The 15,488-nt window shown below is 33.3% G+C and overlaps 3 protein-coding genes and 1 pseudogene across 3 annotated transcripts; all 4 read left to right on the forward strand.

Annotated features, from left to right (window-relative positions):
• The first annotated feature begins 1,265 nt into the window (after positions 1-1,265).
• Positions 1,266-3,187, forward strand: LOC104771693 (putative acyl-activating enzyme 5, peroxisomal pseudogene; annotated as a pseudogene).
• A 120-nt stretch (positions 3,188-3,307) lies between these two features.
• Positions 3,308-5,564, forward strand: LOC104771692 (uncharacterized). The gene is made up of 7 exons (XM_010496256.2): positions 3,308-3,465; positions 3,600-3,701; positions 3,965-4,180; positions 4,260-4,436; positions 4,528-4,752; positions 4,840-4,968; positions 5,059-5,564. The coding sequence occupies exons 2-7, from the start codon at positions 3,615-3,617 to the stop codon at positions 5,392-5,394; spliced, it is 1,170 nt and encodes a 389-aa protein (XP_010494558.1). The 5' UTR covers positions 3,308-3,465; positions 3,600-3,614; the 3' UTR covers positions 5,395-5,564.
• Positions 5,565-10,750: 5,186 nt separating this feature from the next.
• LOC104771696 (uncharacterized) lies at positions 10,751-12,726 on the forward strand. The gene is given in 6 exon segments (XM_019242103.2): positions 10,751-10,900; positions 10,903-11,327; positions 11,593-11,699; positions 11,810-12,362; positions 12,447-12,534; positions 12,536-12,726. Coding segments are annotated over 6 exon segments (1,317 nt in total). The 5' UTR covers positions 10,751-10,840; the 3' UTR covers positions 12,620-12,726.
• Positions 12,727-12,780: 54 nt separating this feature from the next.
• LOC104771697 (uncharacterized) lies at positions 12,781-14,986 on the forward strand. The gene is made up of 6 exons (XM_010496260.3): positions 12,781-13,059; positions 13,460-13,691; positions 13,787-13,957; positions 14,040-14,264; positions 14,330-14,458; positions 14,542-14,986. Exons 2-6 carry the CDS (start codon positions 13,479-13,481, stop codon positions 14,773-14,775), a joined length of 972 nt encoding a protein of 323 aa, XP_010494562.1. The 5' UTR covers positions 12,781-13,059; positions 13,460-13,478; the 3' UTR covers positions 14,776-14,986.
• The last annotated feature ends 502 nt before the right edge of the window (positions 14,987-15,488 follow it).

Here is a 15,488-nt window from a genome sequence, read left to right on the forward strand (position 1 = left end):
CTTCACCACCATTGGAGAGGATGCAAAGCAGTTGCGTTTTCTTGCGTTATCTAAACTTGATTTTTTTGCTGGTTTTTAACATGAATTTTGCAAAGAGATTTGGATTTTCTGGTTTTAAACTTAGATAATATTTGCAGTGAGAACTGATTTATTTTATAATTGTGTTTAGAGTTCAAGAACGGTGCTTAATTGTTGAATCCTGCTTGTTTAATTAATTGATCTGATTTTCCATGATTTCCTGAGAATTTCCCTAAGCCTAGCGTTTATTCCTATTGATTTACAACTCTTTTATTTTCTATTTTTGCATTGCTATTTAAATTACAATTTTGGTTTAGCATAATTAAAAGATTATTAAATCTATTGTGTGAATCTAGAGTTCTTGTGGACTCGATCCCTAAGTACTACAATTGATCTCTTAATTTGAGAGAGTCGCTCTAGGGTAAATTTGAGCATATCAAAAAGTACACCGATACGGACTAATTTGTATCGGATTGTCGGGATTTCAAAACTTTTCTCAGAAGCAACATGTTTTTTCTATGTGATGTGGAGTTTCCAACAAAGCATGCCAATACGGCATACATATCACATTCAAGTAAGATGGCTTAAGAAGAAGGAAAATATAATGTCTAGTAACATAATAGCGAGTAAGGCTTATCGGAAGAAAGCATTGTCAAATTCACTTCTTCATCATTGTTATCTTCAGTATATGGCATATATTTCTGCTTATGTAATAAATTGCTTTTTGAAGTTTTATATAATTAGCTATGTACTTGTTGTAATACCCACTTGATTAATAAAAGTTATTAGAAAGAAAAAAAAAATTAATAATCAGATTTTAATAGTTAAAATATTTACAACAAAGCTTCTACAGCCAAATTCTTTACATCCAAACTTTACAATCAAAACCTCTTCAAACACAAATAATAGTTGTCTTAATATCGTTTTGTCTCTTATAAATTAAATTAGAGGTTGTATGATTAACTCTTTCCCGAAGGGACACATGAACTCCTCCTAATATCGTTTTCTCAGTTGTCGTCTATCCCGAAGGGACACATGGACTCTTCCTAATATCATTTTCTCAGTTGTCGTCTATCCCAAAGGGACACATGGACTCTTCCTAATATCGTTTTCTCGGTTGTCGTCTTTCCCGGAGGGAGACATGGACTCCTCCTAATATCGTTTTCTCAGTTGTCGTCTATAAATTAATATTGTCGATCCCAAAGCTAAAAATAATACCCGTTTTATATAGTCGTTGGTAGAATTAAGTTAGCGGCACGACTCACGTTTTTTTTCCTATTTTGGACATAATAATACTAGTTAACAATGACTCTTTAATTATGTTTTCTTTGTGTACATAATTTAAACTAGAAAGTATACTCTCTGATAACCCACTCGAGAAGAGATGAAGGAAATGAAGCCATGTGCCGCTAACTCACCGCCGTTGACGCCGTTAGGGTTCTTGGAGAGAGCCGCCATCGTATACGGTGACTGTACCTCCATCGTTTACGGAAATAACACCGTTTACACGTGGCGGGAAACAAACATCCGTTGTCTCCGCGTCGCGTCCTCTCTGTCTTCACTTGGAATCGGAAAGTCCGACGTCGTCTCCGTCCTTTCTCCCAATACTCCGGCGATGTACGAGCTCCAGTTCGCTGTTCCCATGTCCGGCGCAATCCTCAACAACATCAACACACACCTGGACGCACGCACCGTCTCTGTTCTTCTCACACACTCTGAATCTAAGCTTCTTTTCGTCGACGTCTTCTTCTGCAGTCTAGCCGTCGAGGCGATCGCGATGATGACGACTGATCCGCCCGTTCTCGTCTTCGTCGCAGATAAAGAAGAGGAAGGTGGAGGAGATGCTGACGTGGCTGATCGCAACAAATTCAGTTACACTTACGATGACCTGATACAGAGAGGTGATCCGAATTTCAAATGGATCCGACCCGAAAGCGAATGGGATCCGGTTGTGCTTAATTACACTTCCGGTACAACTTCGGCTCCCAAGGGAGTGTTACACTGCCACAGGGGCATTTACGTTATGTTGGTTGACTCTCTAACCGATTGGACCGTACCGAAAAATCCGGTTTACTTATGGATTGTACCGATATTTCATGCTAACGGTTGGACCTATCCATGGACCATGGGGAATCGCCGCCGTCGGAGGAACAAACGTCTGTTTGCGCAAGGTCGACGTACCGTTAGTCTACCGTTTGATTCGTGAACACGGCGTCACACACATGTGTGGAGCTCCGGTGGTGCTCAACATGTTATCCTCGACTAAGGACTCGCAGCCTCTTAACCGTCCCGTCAACTTTTTAACCGCCGGTTCTCCGCCTCCAGCAGCAGTGATCCTCCGAGCAGAATCAATCGGTTTCGTGATCAGTCACGGTTACGGACTAACGGAAACAGCCGGTGTGATCGTCTCCTGCGCGTGGAAGCCGCAGTGGAATCGTTTACCGGCGAGCGATCGTGCGATGTTGAAGACACGGCAAGGAGTGAGAACCATCGGAGGGTTTACTGAAATCGACGTGGTGGATCCTGACTCAGGTGAAAGCGTTGAGAGGGACGGAGAAACCGTCGGGGAAATAGTGATGAGAGGAAGCTCGATCATGCTTGGTTACTTAAAAGATCCGATCGAACAGAGAAAGCTCTCAAGAACGGGTGGTTATACACCGGAGACGTTGGTGTGATTCATTCGGATGGTTATCTAGAGATTAAGGATAGGTCAAAAGATATAATCATAACGGGTGGAGAGAATGTGAATACCGTTGAGGTTGAAACGGTTTTGTATACGAATCCGGCGGTGAATGAAGTGGCGGTGGTGGCGAGACCTGATGAGTTTTGGGGAGAGACGCCGTGTGCGTTTGTGAGTTTGAAAAGTGGGTTGAGTACGAAACCTACGGAGAAGGAGTTGATAGAGTATTGTAGGAAAATGATGCCTAGGTTTATGGTTCCTAAAACTGTCTTGTTTATGAATGAGTTGCCTAAGACTTCGACTGGAAAATTTTCGAAGTTTGTGCTTAAGGAGATTGCGAAGAACATTGGTTGATGAAACAATTTTCATCTCTTTGGATTCTTTATTTTCTCTTTCAGATTAATGTAATTGTAAAGTTTGCTACTTTGGTCTTAATGTCAGTTTCATGGAGGACTTTAATCATCTTTGAATTCAAAGTCTTTTCGAAAAGTTCCGAGCATTTTATGAGTAATTTTCCTTGGTCAATTGATGATGTATTGTTGTTGACTTCAAGGTTCTCTGTTCGAAAATATCTCATAAACAGCCAGATTTGTCAAAAGACAAAGACTTGTCTAATTTTTTTTCTTAATACCATAAGCTTCTTCTGCTCGCCAATGTTGACTCAGTTTTCACATTTATTAATTACGTAGCATCGAAGACAAAAGTTGAAGGCTTGCTACATCATCAATTTCTGATCGAATCGAATCTCACATTCATTGTAGTGTTAGGTACTTGTTATTTTTTTTATTCTTGTGTTGTGTTATTCATTCTTGATCCAAGTTCTTAATTTTGCTGTAAGAAACCTATATTATATGTAAGTTTACTTAAGTTTTTGTGTGTTTTTGGTTATGTTATATTGCAGCTTCATTTGAGTAATATGGAGAACCTAATATTTCAACAGCTCGGCTCGTGTCCCTTACCGATAAAAACATCAGAAATCGGTTCAGCTCCATTCAAAACCAAGGTGACCGTATGCAGATAGTCTTTTTTTCTTTTAGGTCTCATGCTATGGTTTACTACACGCAATCCATAACCCACTACTCGACTAGCTTCTAGTCCTCTGTTTTAAGCTCTGTTTCTAAGCTCAAATGTTTTGGGTCCAAAGATATATTTTTGGTAAAACCAGTTTTTTGGTTTGAATAAATTTTACATTGAATTCATTTTATATATAGTTACAAAATGATGTTCTAATGTTCTAAATTTTGAGTTTTGTTTTTAACTCTCCAGTGTGCATCAGCAATGGCTATCTCAATAGCTAACGAGAAGTCAGATTATGCTACAACCACAACGTCATTCCGCAACTTTGTTTCACAAAAACCTGATTCACAGTTTCCAGCAAAATCAGGAAGATACCATCTTTACATATCTTACGCTTGTCCATGGGCTTCAAGATGTCTTGCGGTCTTGAAACTTAAAGGGCTTGAAAAAGCAATAAGCTTTTCGGTTAGTAAAGAATCCGTTTTCGACATATTTAGCTTCGATTTTCTATGGAACATAATCTGATCATCGGTTTGTTCATTAGTCTGTCCAACCAGTTTGGAGAAAAACCAAAGAAAGCGACGACCATATGGGATGGGTTTTTCCAGATTCAGATACAGAGGTTCTTGGAGCTGCTACTGATCGTCTTAATGGTGCGAAAACCATAAGAGAACTTTATGATATCGCTAGCTTGAACTACACGGGCAAATACACTGTTCCTGTAAGTTCTTTAAATCCATGCTGTGGCCTTAAGTCTGATTTTGGTAACATATCTGATTTTTAGATTTTTTTTGTTTCTTTGTTTGTGGTAGATTCTTTGGGATAAGAAGCTTAAGACTATAGTTAACAATGAGAGCTCTGAGATACTCCAAATGTTCAATACGGAGTTCAATCATGTTGCAGATAACCCTTCTCTTGATCTTCACCCTCCCAGTCTCCAAACCATTGTCGATGACACTAACGCATGGATTCACGAAGACATAAATAACGGTGTTTATAAATGCGGGTTTGCTACAAATCAAGAAACCTATGATGTGGTAAAGCAACTTTTCAATTTACTAATCAGTATTGTAATTAATTACTTTTTGACTCCAAAATGTTAATTTGTTTTTCTTTGCATGCAGGCAGTGAAACAATTGTTTCATGCATTGGACAAATGCGAAGAAATACTCAGAAAACAACGGTTTCTTTGTGGAAACACTTTGACTGAACCAGATATCCGATTATTCGTCACTCTCATAAGATTTGACGAGGTTATTTACGCACAAAATGTTGTTTTTTTTTTTTGGATTTTCCACAATCTATATACGTTTTATTGAATTTACTACCATATGTTTTTGCAGGTTTACGCGGTGATCTTCAAATGCGATAAAAGACTTGTAAGAGAGTATTATAATCTCTTTAACTACACAAAAGATATCTACCAAATCGCGGGAATAAGCAGTACACTAAAGATGGATCATATAAAGCAATATTACTATGGAAGCTTTCCTTCTTTAAACCCTCTTGAGATCATCCCTGATGGACCAGACATTGATTACTCTTTGCCTCATGATCGACACAGATTCTCTTCAGGAACACCGTTAAGACGTGGTAATGCAAGACATGAGTTTGAGCAAGCAAGTCTTGTTTGTGAATTGTCTTTGGTATTACTTGAAATTTTCAGTAAGCTTTTTTAAGCGAATTAATAATGCTTGTTTCTTTTTCTTCTTAATAATAACTTTTGTTCTGGCCAAAAGAATGAAAAGGAAAAAAAATGTCGACAAAATCAAGTTATACACTGATACACATATAATCTTTATAATAGATTCTTACTCCAATTTCTTTTTAATAAAATCTGCATTGACAATATGAAACAGCATCTATTCCAAGAAGGTTAAGTTTTAAAACAACATTTAACTAAAATAGAGAGCCTAATGTTTGTTTTCTTAAATTAGGGTTTTCTAAAGTTAAATTATAGTTAAAAAATTGATTAAATTGGATTTTATCAAAAACAAATTAATCTATATAATAATAGTAATCTGAATAAAGGTAAAGAACAGTTACAATTTTTAGTTATACCTTTTCACAAAATATTTTATCTTGTATTTTTTGACAGAAAACTACGGTTATGTCTTTTTAAAAAGTTGCACCTATCGATGTAGAGTTGTGTCTCTTATAACAGTTTTGTCTATTCAAATGTTCATATCTTTAGGAATCTATATATTTGTTATTCTTTTGATAATAGCAATCTGAATAAATACAAAAAATAATTGCAACTTTTCATTGTACATTTTCATAAAATATTTTATCTTGTATTTTTTGACAGAAAACTTCTACGGTTATGTATTTTTAAAAAGTTGCTTCTGTTGAATGTAAAGTTGTGTATCTTATAAACAATTGTGTAAATTCAAATATTCACATCTTTAGTAATCTATATATTTGTTATTCTTTTGAAAACTTTTCAAACTTTCTTTTTCTATATAATAATAACAATCTGAATAATGCGAAGAACAATTGCAAATTTTCGTTGTACTTTTCATAAAGTATTTTATTTTGTATTTTTTGACAGAAAACTTCTACGGTTGCGTGTTTTTAAAAGTTGCGTCTGGTTAATGTAGAGTTGTGCCTCTTACAAACATTTGTGTCTATTGAAATGCTCACATCTTTAGGAATTTATATATTTGTTATTCTTTTGAAAAATTTTCAGACTTTATTTTCAATTCAAATGTACACATCTTTAAAAACTCTATATTTGTTCTTCTTTTGGATATTATCATACTTTCTTTTCAACACAAAATTTTTTCATAATATGATGAATCGAAATAATTTGAAATTCATTTTTCATTGTCATTCTCTACTCCTTAAATTATTTATCAACATACAAAATTTTAACATTGTGATCATAAAATGACTTCTCATATGTGATAAATCTATTGCAATTTAGATTTTTTTATGAATCGTTGTAATATTTAATTATATTCAGTCTCTAAGTATAATTTTTCATAAATTGTTGATTTTTATTTATTAAAAATTATTTATAGAATTTATTCTAATCATTTAATTGAACCATTGCAACATTTGGCATGTTTAATATTTATAGATCACATCACTCCGATAAACTCTTAATAAATTATTATTATTTTTGATTACTAAAATATATTTAAATGGATTTTTGCAACCTTTTAATTAAACCACGACAAATTCAGGTTATTTGATGAACCATTAAAAGTTTTATTTTATTTTATGAACCGTTGCAGTTTTTGGTAAATTTGATATGTATGGTTGTGTCTATAATACTGACATATATTTAAATAATTTTTTGTTGTCATTTAATTAAATTTAATTTATTTGTCGAACCACTGTATAAATCTAAATTTAATTTAGACATATATTAGTTACAGGTGAAAATGTTCCTATAATTTTATAAAATATATATATATATATATATATTATTTTGAAAATAAAATTTAATCAGTTTCTTAGAAAATGATTTACATTTTCACATCTCTTTCTTATACTTATTTGATATATACCTTTTTACTTATTAACATTTTAAAACCCTAAAAATAGTTTAAAGGGTCACATTTTCCTGTGGTTATTATAACCATTATTCATGTAGCTTGTCACTTATGTAACTGAAATCTTATTCATGTTTGAGTTACTAAAAACATTATTTTCATTTATTTAGATTAATATTCTAATTATTAAAATATATTAAAAGAAATGATTTTAACCTGTTTAATTGAAAGATCCCCAAACCAAAAATTCACGATTATTTCTTTGCTAGGATTCTCCGTGGTGAGGCCCCTTCATCTTTGTTAGTCGGACAATCAAACTCTGTGAACTATGCCACTATGTCATGGTTTAAGACTTTAAGCGCTATATCATGATCAATCGAACCAAAATACCAATCGAATTAAAAGTGAGTGTGTTCAGATGTTTTTTTTTAACTTTTGACAAAAGAATGAATTTATACAATATTAGGTTATGAGCCCCCGCGATATCACGGGAACTCATTGTAATAAAATATTTATTACAACATTACACATATTTTACACATATTTCACTCAATGAACTAACACAAAATTACAATTCAAATATGCAATTGAAGGATATAAATATTTACGATTAAATAAACTGATTTATGCTATAAACATATGATAGGTAGTTGCATTTTTAAAAAAAGATTTTATGTATCAACATATTTTATTTTAGTTGTTTTCCCTTCAATAACTTGTTTCGACATTGTATAGCAGAAAAAAAAAAACAGAAAACTTGGTATAAAACTTAACTTTTTTTACCAAAAAAATATATTTATTTTAGTTCCGTTTTCAGTTTTAATATTATATAAATATAAGTTGCTGCATTTATACATTTGAACATCTTATATTCTTATGTTTATTCCCACATCATATATTCTTATATATATTTATAGATGTAAATGTTTTTGTGTCATATGACATCACCTTATGAAGAAAAAGTTAATTGAAAAAATGTAATTAATATTAATTAGATAAATTTTAACTCAATATTTGGTTTTAGATTTATTTTATTTTTCACTTCATTTTTGTTGTTGTTTAAATAATGATATGAAATCATTGTATATGACACTATACATTTTCAAAATAATTGTATTAAAAATTTACAAAGATATTAGAAATATTAATTGAGGAACACTCTTAAAATGACATGGTGATGTGAATAAATGCTAATAACAGTTGTGTCTTTTTGTAAAAAAAAAAATTCTATGGTTGCTTGTCTTTAGAAAGTTGGGTATCTTTAGAAAGTTGCGTTTGTTCATTGTAAAGATGTGTATTTTACAAATAGTTGTGTCTATTCAAACTTTCACATTTTTTGAAATCTTTAGATATGGTGATGCCATATGTTATCATATAAATATTTGCATATAAATATGTTCAACTATATAATTATGTGGTATTAAACATAAGAATATGTATATATATGTTCAAATGTATAAATGTATGCTACTACTATTTATATAATATTGAATTAGAAAAAGTACTAAATAAAATATGTCAATTTGAGTACATTACATATTATTGAAAATATGCAACTACCTATCTTGTGTTTATAGCATTAAACATTATTTATTTAATCGTAAAGATTTGTATCCCTCAATTGCATATTTTAATTATAATTTTGTTCAAAATAATTCAGTGAAATATGTGTAAACATCAATGACAAAATCTGTAAATATTCTAGTCAATGGGTAACACATTAATTAAATGAACAGAAAACTCTTTGAGAACGACAAGTCAACATGAAGTTTTCGTTAATCACACGTGAAAGTAAAGCTATTTTTAAGAATATTTCTCGATCAATATATAAAGAATTTTCAAAAAATTGTATATTTGGATTAATTATTAAATCATTTAATAAATATATATAATTAAAGAAAACATTTAATAAAATCCCATATATAATAAAACGGAAGTACACAACATTGTTTTGTAGACTATATAATTTTAGTAAGTTGGTTATAAATAGGTTATAGATTAATTGATATATTAATTGGTTACAAGTTAAATTGTGGGTACAACCTTGATTGTTTCCGAAAATTTTAAAGGGGATATTCCAAATAGATAGATTAATTTGTTACAAAAAATCTTAAAGAGAATATTCTAAATTGATAGATTAATTAGTTACAAGATAAACAGTGGGTGCAACCGAAATTTATTTTCGGAAGTACGTTGTTTCCAAAAAACTTAAAGAGAATATTCAAAATTTATTTTCGGCAGATTTTATTACTACACCACATTGTTAAGAAACTTATTAAAGATAATAAAAATATACTATGATGCATAAAAAATGAATAAAATATTTGCAATTCATCACAGTTAATCGTGATTTTCGAGATCTTATTCTCCAATTGAAAATTAAATCTTAATGAGAATTTTCCAAACTTTCAATATAAATCATGTAAATCTCCTTTCACCAGAATACATTACTCATATTCATACTGAAAACACACAAAAAAAATAACAATGGTTTCTCAGTTTACTACGATAAACCGAAACCCTACAAAAATTTATGGTGTATTGAAGCTAAGATACTGCATACTTGGACACATTATTCCAAGGATGTTGGTATGTCATTCGAGATGATTTTGTCAGATCAAGATGTAAGACTAGATAGGCTATGATTTCAGCATATAATTTTATTGCATACTATTTTATCCAAAAAAAACTATTAAAAATAATCATATAAATTATATTAAAAACAATCATATAAAAGGAATTTCAACCCGTGCTATAGCACGGGCCCTAATCTAGTTTTTATTAAGAGGGGGATATATGTTCTATGATTTTAATGGATTTGAAAATCTTGACAAAAATAATGTGTTATTCAATCATTGATTTTAAAATACTTATCAAAATGATGTGTTATTGGTTCTATGATTTACAAATACTTCTTAAAATCTCATGTTATTCATTTAATGATTTGTTTTTGGATTTCAAAATCCATATTATGTTTTAAATAGATTTGAATGGATTTGAAAGTGTTAAATAGAAGGATTCAAATCCAATGATAAAACATGTTATTTCAAAATCCATGTGTTTTGATTTATAGAATTTACAATTCCATATGGATTATGGATTTAGAAATCATCTCCCAATAACAGCCCTAAATGAGTTCCCCATCGATATTAGAGGGGATCAATACCTAGTTAAATTAGTTTCAAAATCTAAAATCTGGAAAATACTAGTACAATATACATTTTCTCCAAAAATTCTCAAATTATGGAATTTTTTTGGTTTATTTAGAAAATAAATTATACATACAATCATTTTTCTGGGATGATATTACTCATAATATATATATTTTAAAAATTTTGATTTTCACGTTTAGTTTTAGTAAGTTATATAAACAAAACCCAAACCCGGAAAATAAAAAGAAAAGTTAATAAACAAGTTGAAAAAGAAACGAAAAAAAAAAAAGTCTTGCAATGGAGAAAGAGGGTCTGAAAACCTTTTATTTTATTTGTCAAGTTGACTTTATGCAAACTTGAACTAGTGACTTGGGAGCGAAGACTTTTACAAAAAAAAATGTCATCCACCACATACACATAGAAAGAAGAAAAAAACAATTAGAGCTTAAAGTTCCACGACGATCCCGGTTCCAATGGCGGTTTCCTCCTTCTCCGACGAAGATATTCCGCCGCAGCACCAAGTGTTCATCAACTACAGTACAGAGGAGACGAGCTGCGTAAAAGCTTCCTTGGGTTTCTCGTGAAGGCCATGAGAGACGCGAAGATCAACGTCTTCACGGATGAGATCGAGGTCAAAGGTAGAGATTTACATAATCTTTTCAGGAGGATCGAGGAATCAAGGGTCGCGGTTGCGATCTTGTCCGAGAGGTACACCGAATCGAGTTGGTGTTTGGATGAATTAGTGAAGATTAAGGAACGGATGGACCAAGAAAATCTCGTCGTTATTCCTATCTTCTATAGATTAGATGCTACAAACTGTAAAAGACTATTGGGAGCTTTTGGCGACAATTTTAGGAATCTTGAGAGAGAGTATCGGAGTGAACCTGAGAGGATCAAGAAATGGAAAGAAGCTTTGATCTCTATTCCTAAGAAGGTTGGATTGACTTTGGCAGGACACAGGTATGAATGATTACGATTTATCTCAAATTCTGCATTTAGGGCTTCGAGTTATTGTTTATAGCGTACACAACAAAAAATATTTATTCAGGTGTTCCCCTTTAACCTTTAGGGTTTCCTCTGCATTAGTCATATGAATAATAAGTTACAAAAATATTGTGGCGTTCATCTGCCTGCACCTGTAATTAGTCACTCTATATAAGTGCTAGGGATGAGTCTAATTGTAATATTTTAGAACATTTCTCAATTCTGATTGGTAATGCTATAGGGATGAGTCGGAATTGGTCGAGTCAATCGTTAAGGAGGTGAAGAAAGTTCTAATCGAAATGTCAAGCAAGGAAAGAGATTATTTTCCGAGTTCTTCCAACAGAAAAGGTTGTTTGCAAGATGTTCTTTGTGATTATGTTGTTTGTGAAATATGATTTGAGTTTTAAAAAGTTTTAGCTAGTAAGATCTATTTATATTTGCGTGTGTGTATATTTCAGGTCAATCCAAAGACCACCAGACCCAAAACAACATCATCTCGTCTTTTGAGCCTCTAATGTCAGAGCTGGACCGACTACCAGGTCGTTCACAAGTGTTTGTTAGTTTTTGTAAAGACGAGCTTGGCGACAACTTTGTCATGCATCTCGTGTGGGCGTTGAGAGACTCTGACTCAGGGATCAATGTCTTCACAGACACCTGCAACCCTAGAGAAAAACAACAACAACAACAACAACAAGAAGTATTGACAAGTAGTATAGAGAAGTCGAATATCGCGCTGGCCATATTCTCAAAGAGGTACCCGGGGTCAAATGGGTGCTTGAATGAGCTTGTAAAGATGAACAAGCTTGCAAAGGAAGGAAAACTTGTGGTCATTCCCGTGTTCTACAACGTGAAAACAAACGAAGTTAGAAAACTCGAGGGAGAGTTTGGAATACATTTTAGGGATACAAAAGAGAGATTTTCTATGGAACCAATGATGGTTCAAAGTTGGGAAGAATCCTTGAAGTCGCCTATTATGACAGGAAGGATAGACTTGACCTTGGAAGCACACATGTATAAAGAAACATTGAACCAATTCTTGTTTTGTAGTATGACTTAGTGTTTGGTCGTCTAATCAGTTTTCTACTCATGTTGCAGAAACGAATTTGCTCTTGTTGGCGCCATTGTTAGAGAGGTTTCAAGATTACTACCAAACTCTCCAAGAAGAAGAAGAAGAAGAAAATTAGGGATTAGAGAAGTACTGTATTCTTCAGGGCTTTAATTGCAACAATTATCTTTGTTCTCTTCATATCCCCTATGCCTATGCCTGACATGAATTTCTTTAAACTTGGTAAGTTTCTATAGGATTTCCCTTTATGGTTGTTGTCTTGTACAAGATTTTATGTTAGTAATGAGAACAAAAATGATGTTTTCTCAATAATGCGGTAAGAAAATGTACCATTCATACAATAACCATAACCTGGTTTAAACCGGTCCAAAAAGTAATCACACTCGATGGTGGTAAGTCAACTCGTGAGGCGTGAGGCGTGTCGCGTGTGACGAAGCAGTGACGACAAAGGCAAGGCAAAGTCCCTTTTTCTGATTCTCTAATTCTCCTCCACTATAAGAAGACATCCGTCGTCATAACCATCTTCCACTAAAGCTGACTTTTTTTTTTTTCCCTTAATCTTATCGCCAAAAAAAAAAAAACACATATTTCCAACAACAGCGACATTTCGACTCCAAAGTACATATCATTCGTTGTGATCAGGTTTTGTCCTATTCTCCTATCTTTACGAATCACCATCGTGTTAGACCTTTTCCTGATTTTTGGGTTTGATCTTTGTCGAACGATCCGTTAATGTTCAATTGCAGAAAGCATAATTGAAGGCTATGAACATGATGATTCTTGAATCTTTATTTGTCTTAGGTTTAATGATTTACTGACTCCAATAAGATGATTAAGTAAAATCCTACTCGAAATTTCTCAACTTTTTGATGTTTTAATTCGTTTCGTGACCCTTTCATGTGAAGATTGGTAAGAACGCATAGTATAAGAATCTGAGATTTTGGATTTGTTTTGTGATCCTTTCTTTAAGGGAAATTGAGGTTGATCATGTGAAGATTATACAAGATTAAATTGATTTTTGTATCCATTGTTTCATTATTAGCAAAAAAGAAAAGAAAAAAATGGCAAGGTCAGGGGTTGATGAGACATCAGAATCTGGAGCTTTTGTAAGAACAGCATCAACATTCCACAGCTTTGTTTCACAAGATCCTCATTCTCAGTTCCCAGCTGAATCAGGAAGATATTATCTTTACATATCTTATGCTTGTCCATGGGCTTGTAGATGTCTTTCTTACTTGATGATCAAAGGCCTTGATGATGCAATCAGCTTCTCGGTTAGTACAATTCATATTCCTCTATCTCGCTGTTTTCAATATGGAATTAGACTTTTGTTACCTGAAGCATTTTTGTTGTATTTGAATTTGATTAGTCGGTTCATTCCATTTGGGGAAGAACCAAGGAAACTGATGACCATAGAGGATGGGTTTTCCCTGATACAGAGCTCCATGGAGCTGAGCCTGACTATCTTAATGGTGCAAAGTCTGTTAGAGAACTCTACGAGATTGCTAGCCCCAACTATGAAGGGAAGTACACTGTTCCTGTAAGTTCTCCATCTCTTAGTGAACTAACTCTAATCTCTCTTGTCCTGTTTCTTGAATGTTTTGTTTTTGTTATTATGTCAGATTCTGTGGGATAAGAAGCTTAAGACTGTAGTTAACAATGAGAGTTCAGAGATAATCCGAATGTTCAACACTGAGTTCAATGGTATTGCGAAAAACCCATCACTCGACCTTTATCCCTCTCATCTTAGAGACAGAATCGATGAGACTAATGAATGGGTTTTCAATGGGATAAACAATGGTGTTTATAAATGTGGGTTTGCTAGGAAACAAGAACCCTACAATGAGGTATAATGTCCTCTCTAACTGTACATTCTCAATGTCTACACCATATTAACCTTTTTTCTCACCAGGCAGTGAACCAGTTATATGAAGCAATAGATAGATGTGAGGAAATACTCCGGAAACAGCGGTACATTTGCGGAAACACTTTCACTGAAGCAGATATCAGATTATTCGTCACCCTCATAAGATTTGATGAGGTATATGATTAAACTTTTCTTCTTTGTTTACAATACATAGCCCATCAGGTTCTTGACATCATGTTCACTTATTTGTGTTTCAGGTTTATGCGGTTCACTTCAAATGCAACAAGAGACTCTTGAGGGAGTACCCGAATATCTTCAACTACATAAAAGACATCTACCAGATCAAGGGCATGAGTAGCACTGTGAACATGGAACACATTAAACAACATTACTACGGAAGCCACCCTACGATAAACCCGTTCGGAATCATCCCTCACGGACCGAACATCGACTACTCTTCACCTCATGACCGCGACAGATTCTCCTCATGAAACATCATACATCATATGTCAAATGTTTTATCTCCTGTCCTAAAAATAACAGCCTTATTGACAAATCATGTCTCTGTTTTTTTTGGTTTAAAAGTTGATACTTGTGTGAAAATGTTGGAAGTGATGTTACTAATGTTCTACATTTTGCAAAGTGATTGTATTTTGGAGATTAACTTAAATGTTGAAACACTTGGAGAAAAGCTTTTTGATATGCTTATTGTGTTAAAAGATGAAAAGGAGAGAGAGATAATGAGTGTAAAGCATGATAGCTCTTAATGACGTTTGAGTGTGATCAGACCATTTTTGAAGATATACTAAAAAGGAAACATTATCGTTGAATGTTTTATCCATTTCTTGATTCTACTGTAGATTAAACGGCTTCTTTCAAGAATTTAAATTGAAATATACAATCACTGCAATAAATCTTGTTGTAGAGAGCGATAAGTTTTTTTTTTTCACAACTGTTTTTATTTATGTTATAAGGCCAAAATTAACCAGTCAAAGTTACAGACAAGGCCAAAGCCCTATAGGCAGACTAAAAAATAAAAAGCCTAATAAGCTAAAAAACAAACATTAAAAGCCCAAGCCCAGATTGTAAACCCTTCCATGAAGATTGAAGTGTATCGTGAATCACCAGACACGCGGCACAAAAGGAACATGGAAGATGACATGTGCTAAGTCGAAGAGGCTGGAGTCTCCGGTCGCCGGCAGCA

This window comes from Camelina sativa, chromosome 20 (genome assembly GCF_030686135.1).
Source record: "Camelina sativa cultivar CO46 ecotype springtype chromosome 20, ASM3068613v1".
Taxonomy (NCBI): Eukaryota; Viridiplantae; Streptophyta; class Magnoliopsida; order Brassicales; family Brassicaceae; genus Camelina; species Camelina sativa.

Excerpts from the sequence above, each read along its gene's own strand:
- LOC104771697 (XM_010496260.3), top strand. The coding sequence starts at position 13,479 with ATGGCAAGGTCAGGGGTTGATGAGACATCAGAATCTGGAGCTTTTGTA. Across the intron at positions 13,692-13,786 it reads ATGATGCAATCAGCTTCTCG|TCGGTTCATTCCATTTGGGG; the intron begins GTTAGTACAATT and ends GAATTTGATTAG. Across the intron at positions 13,958-14,039 it reads AAGGGAAGTACACTGTTCCT|ATTCTGTGGGATAAGAAGCT; the intron begins GTAAGTTCTCCA and ends TTATTATGTCAG.
- LOC104771692 (XM_010496256.2), top strand. The coding sequence starts at position 3,615 with ATGGAGAACCTAATATTTCAACAGCTCGGCTCGTGTCCCTTACCGATA. Across the intron at positions 4,181-4,259 it reads AAAAAGCAATAAGCTTTTCG|TCTGTCCAACCAGTTTGGAG; the intron begins GTTAGTAAAGAA and ends TTTGTTCATTAG. Across the intron at positions 4,969-5,058 it reads CTCTCATAAGATTTGACGAG|GTTTACGCGGTGATCTTCAA; the intron begins GTTATTTACGCA and ends ATGTTTTTGCAG.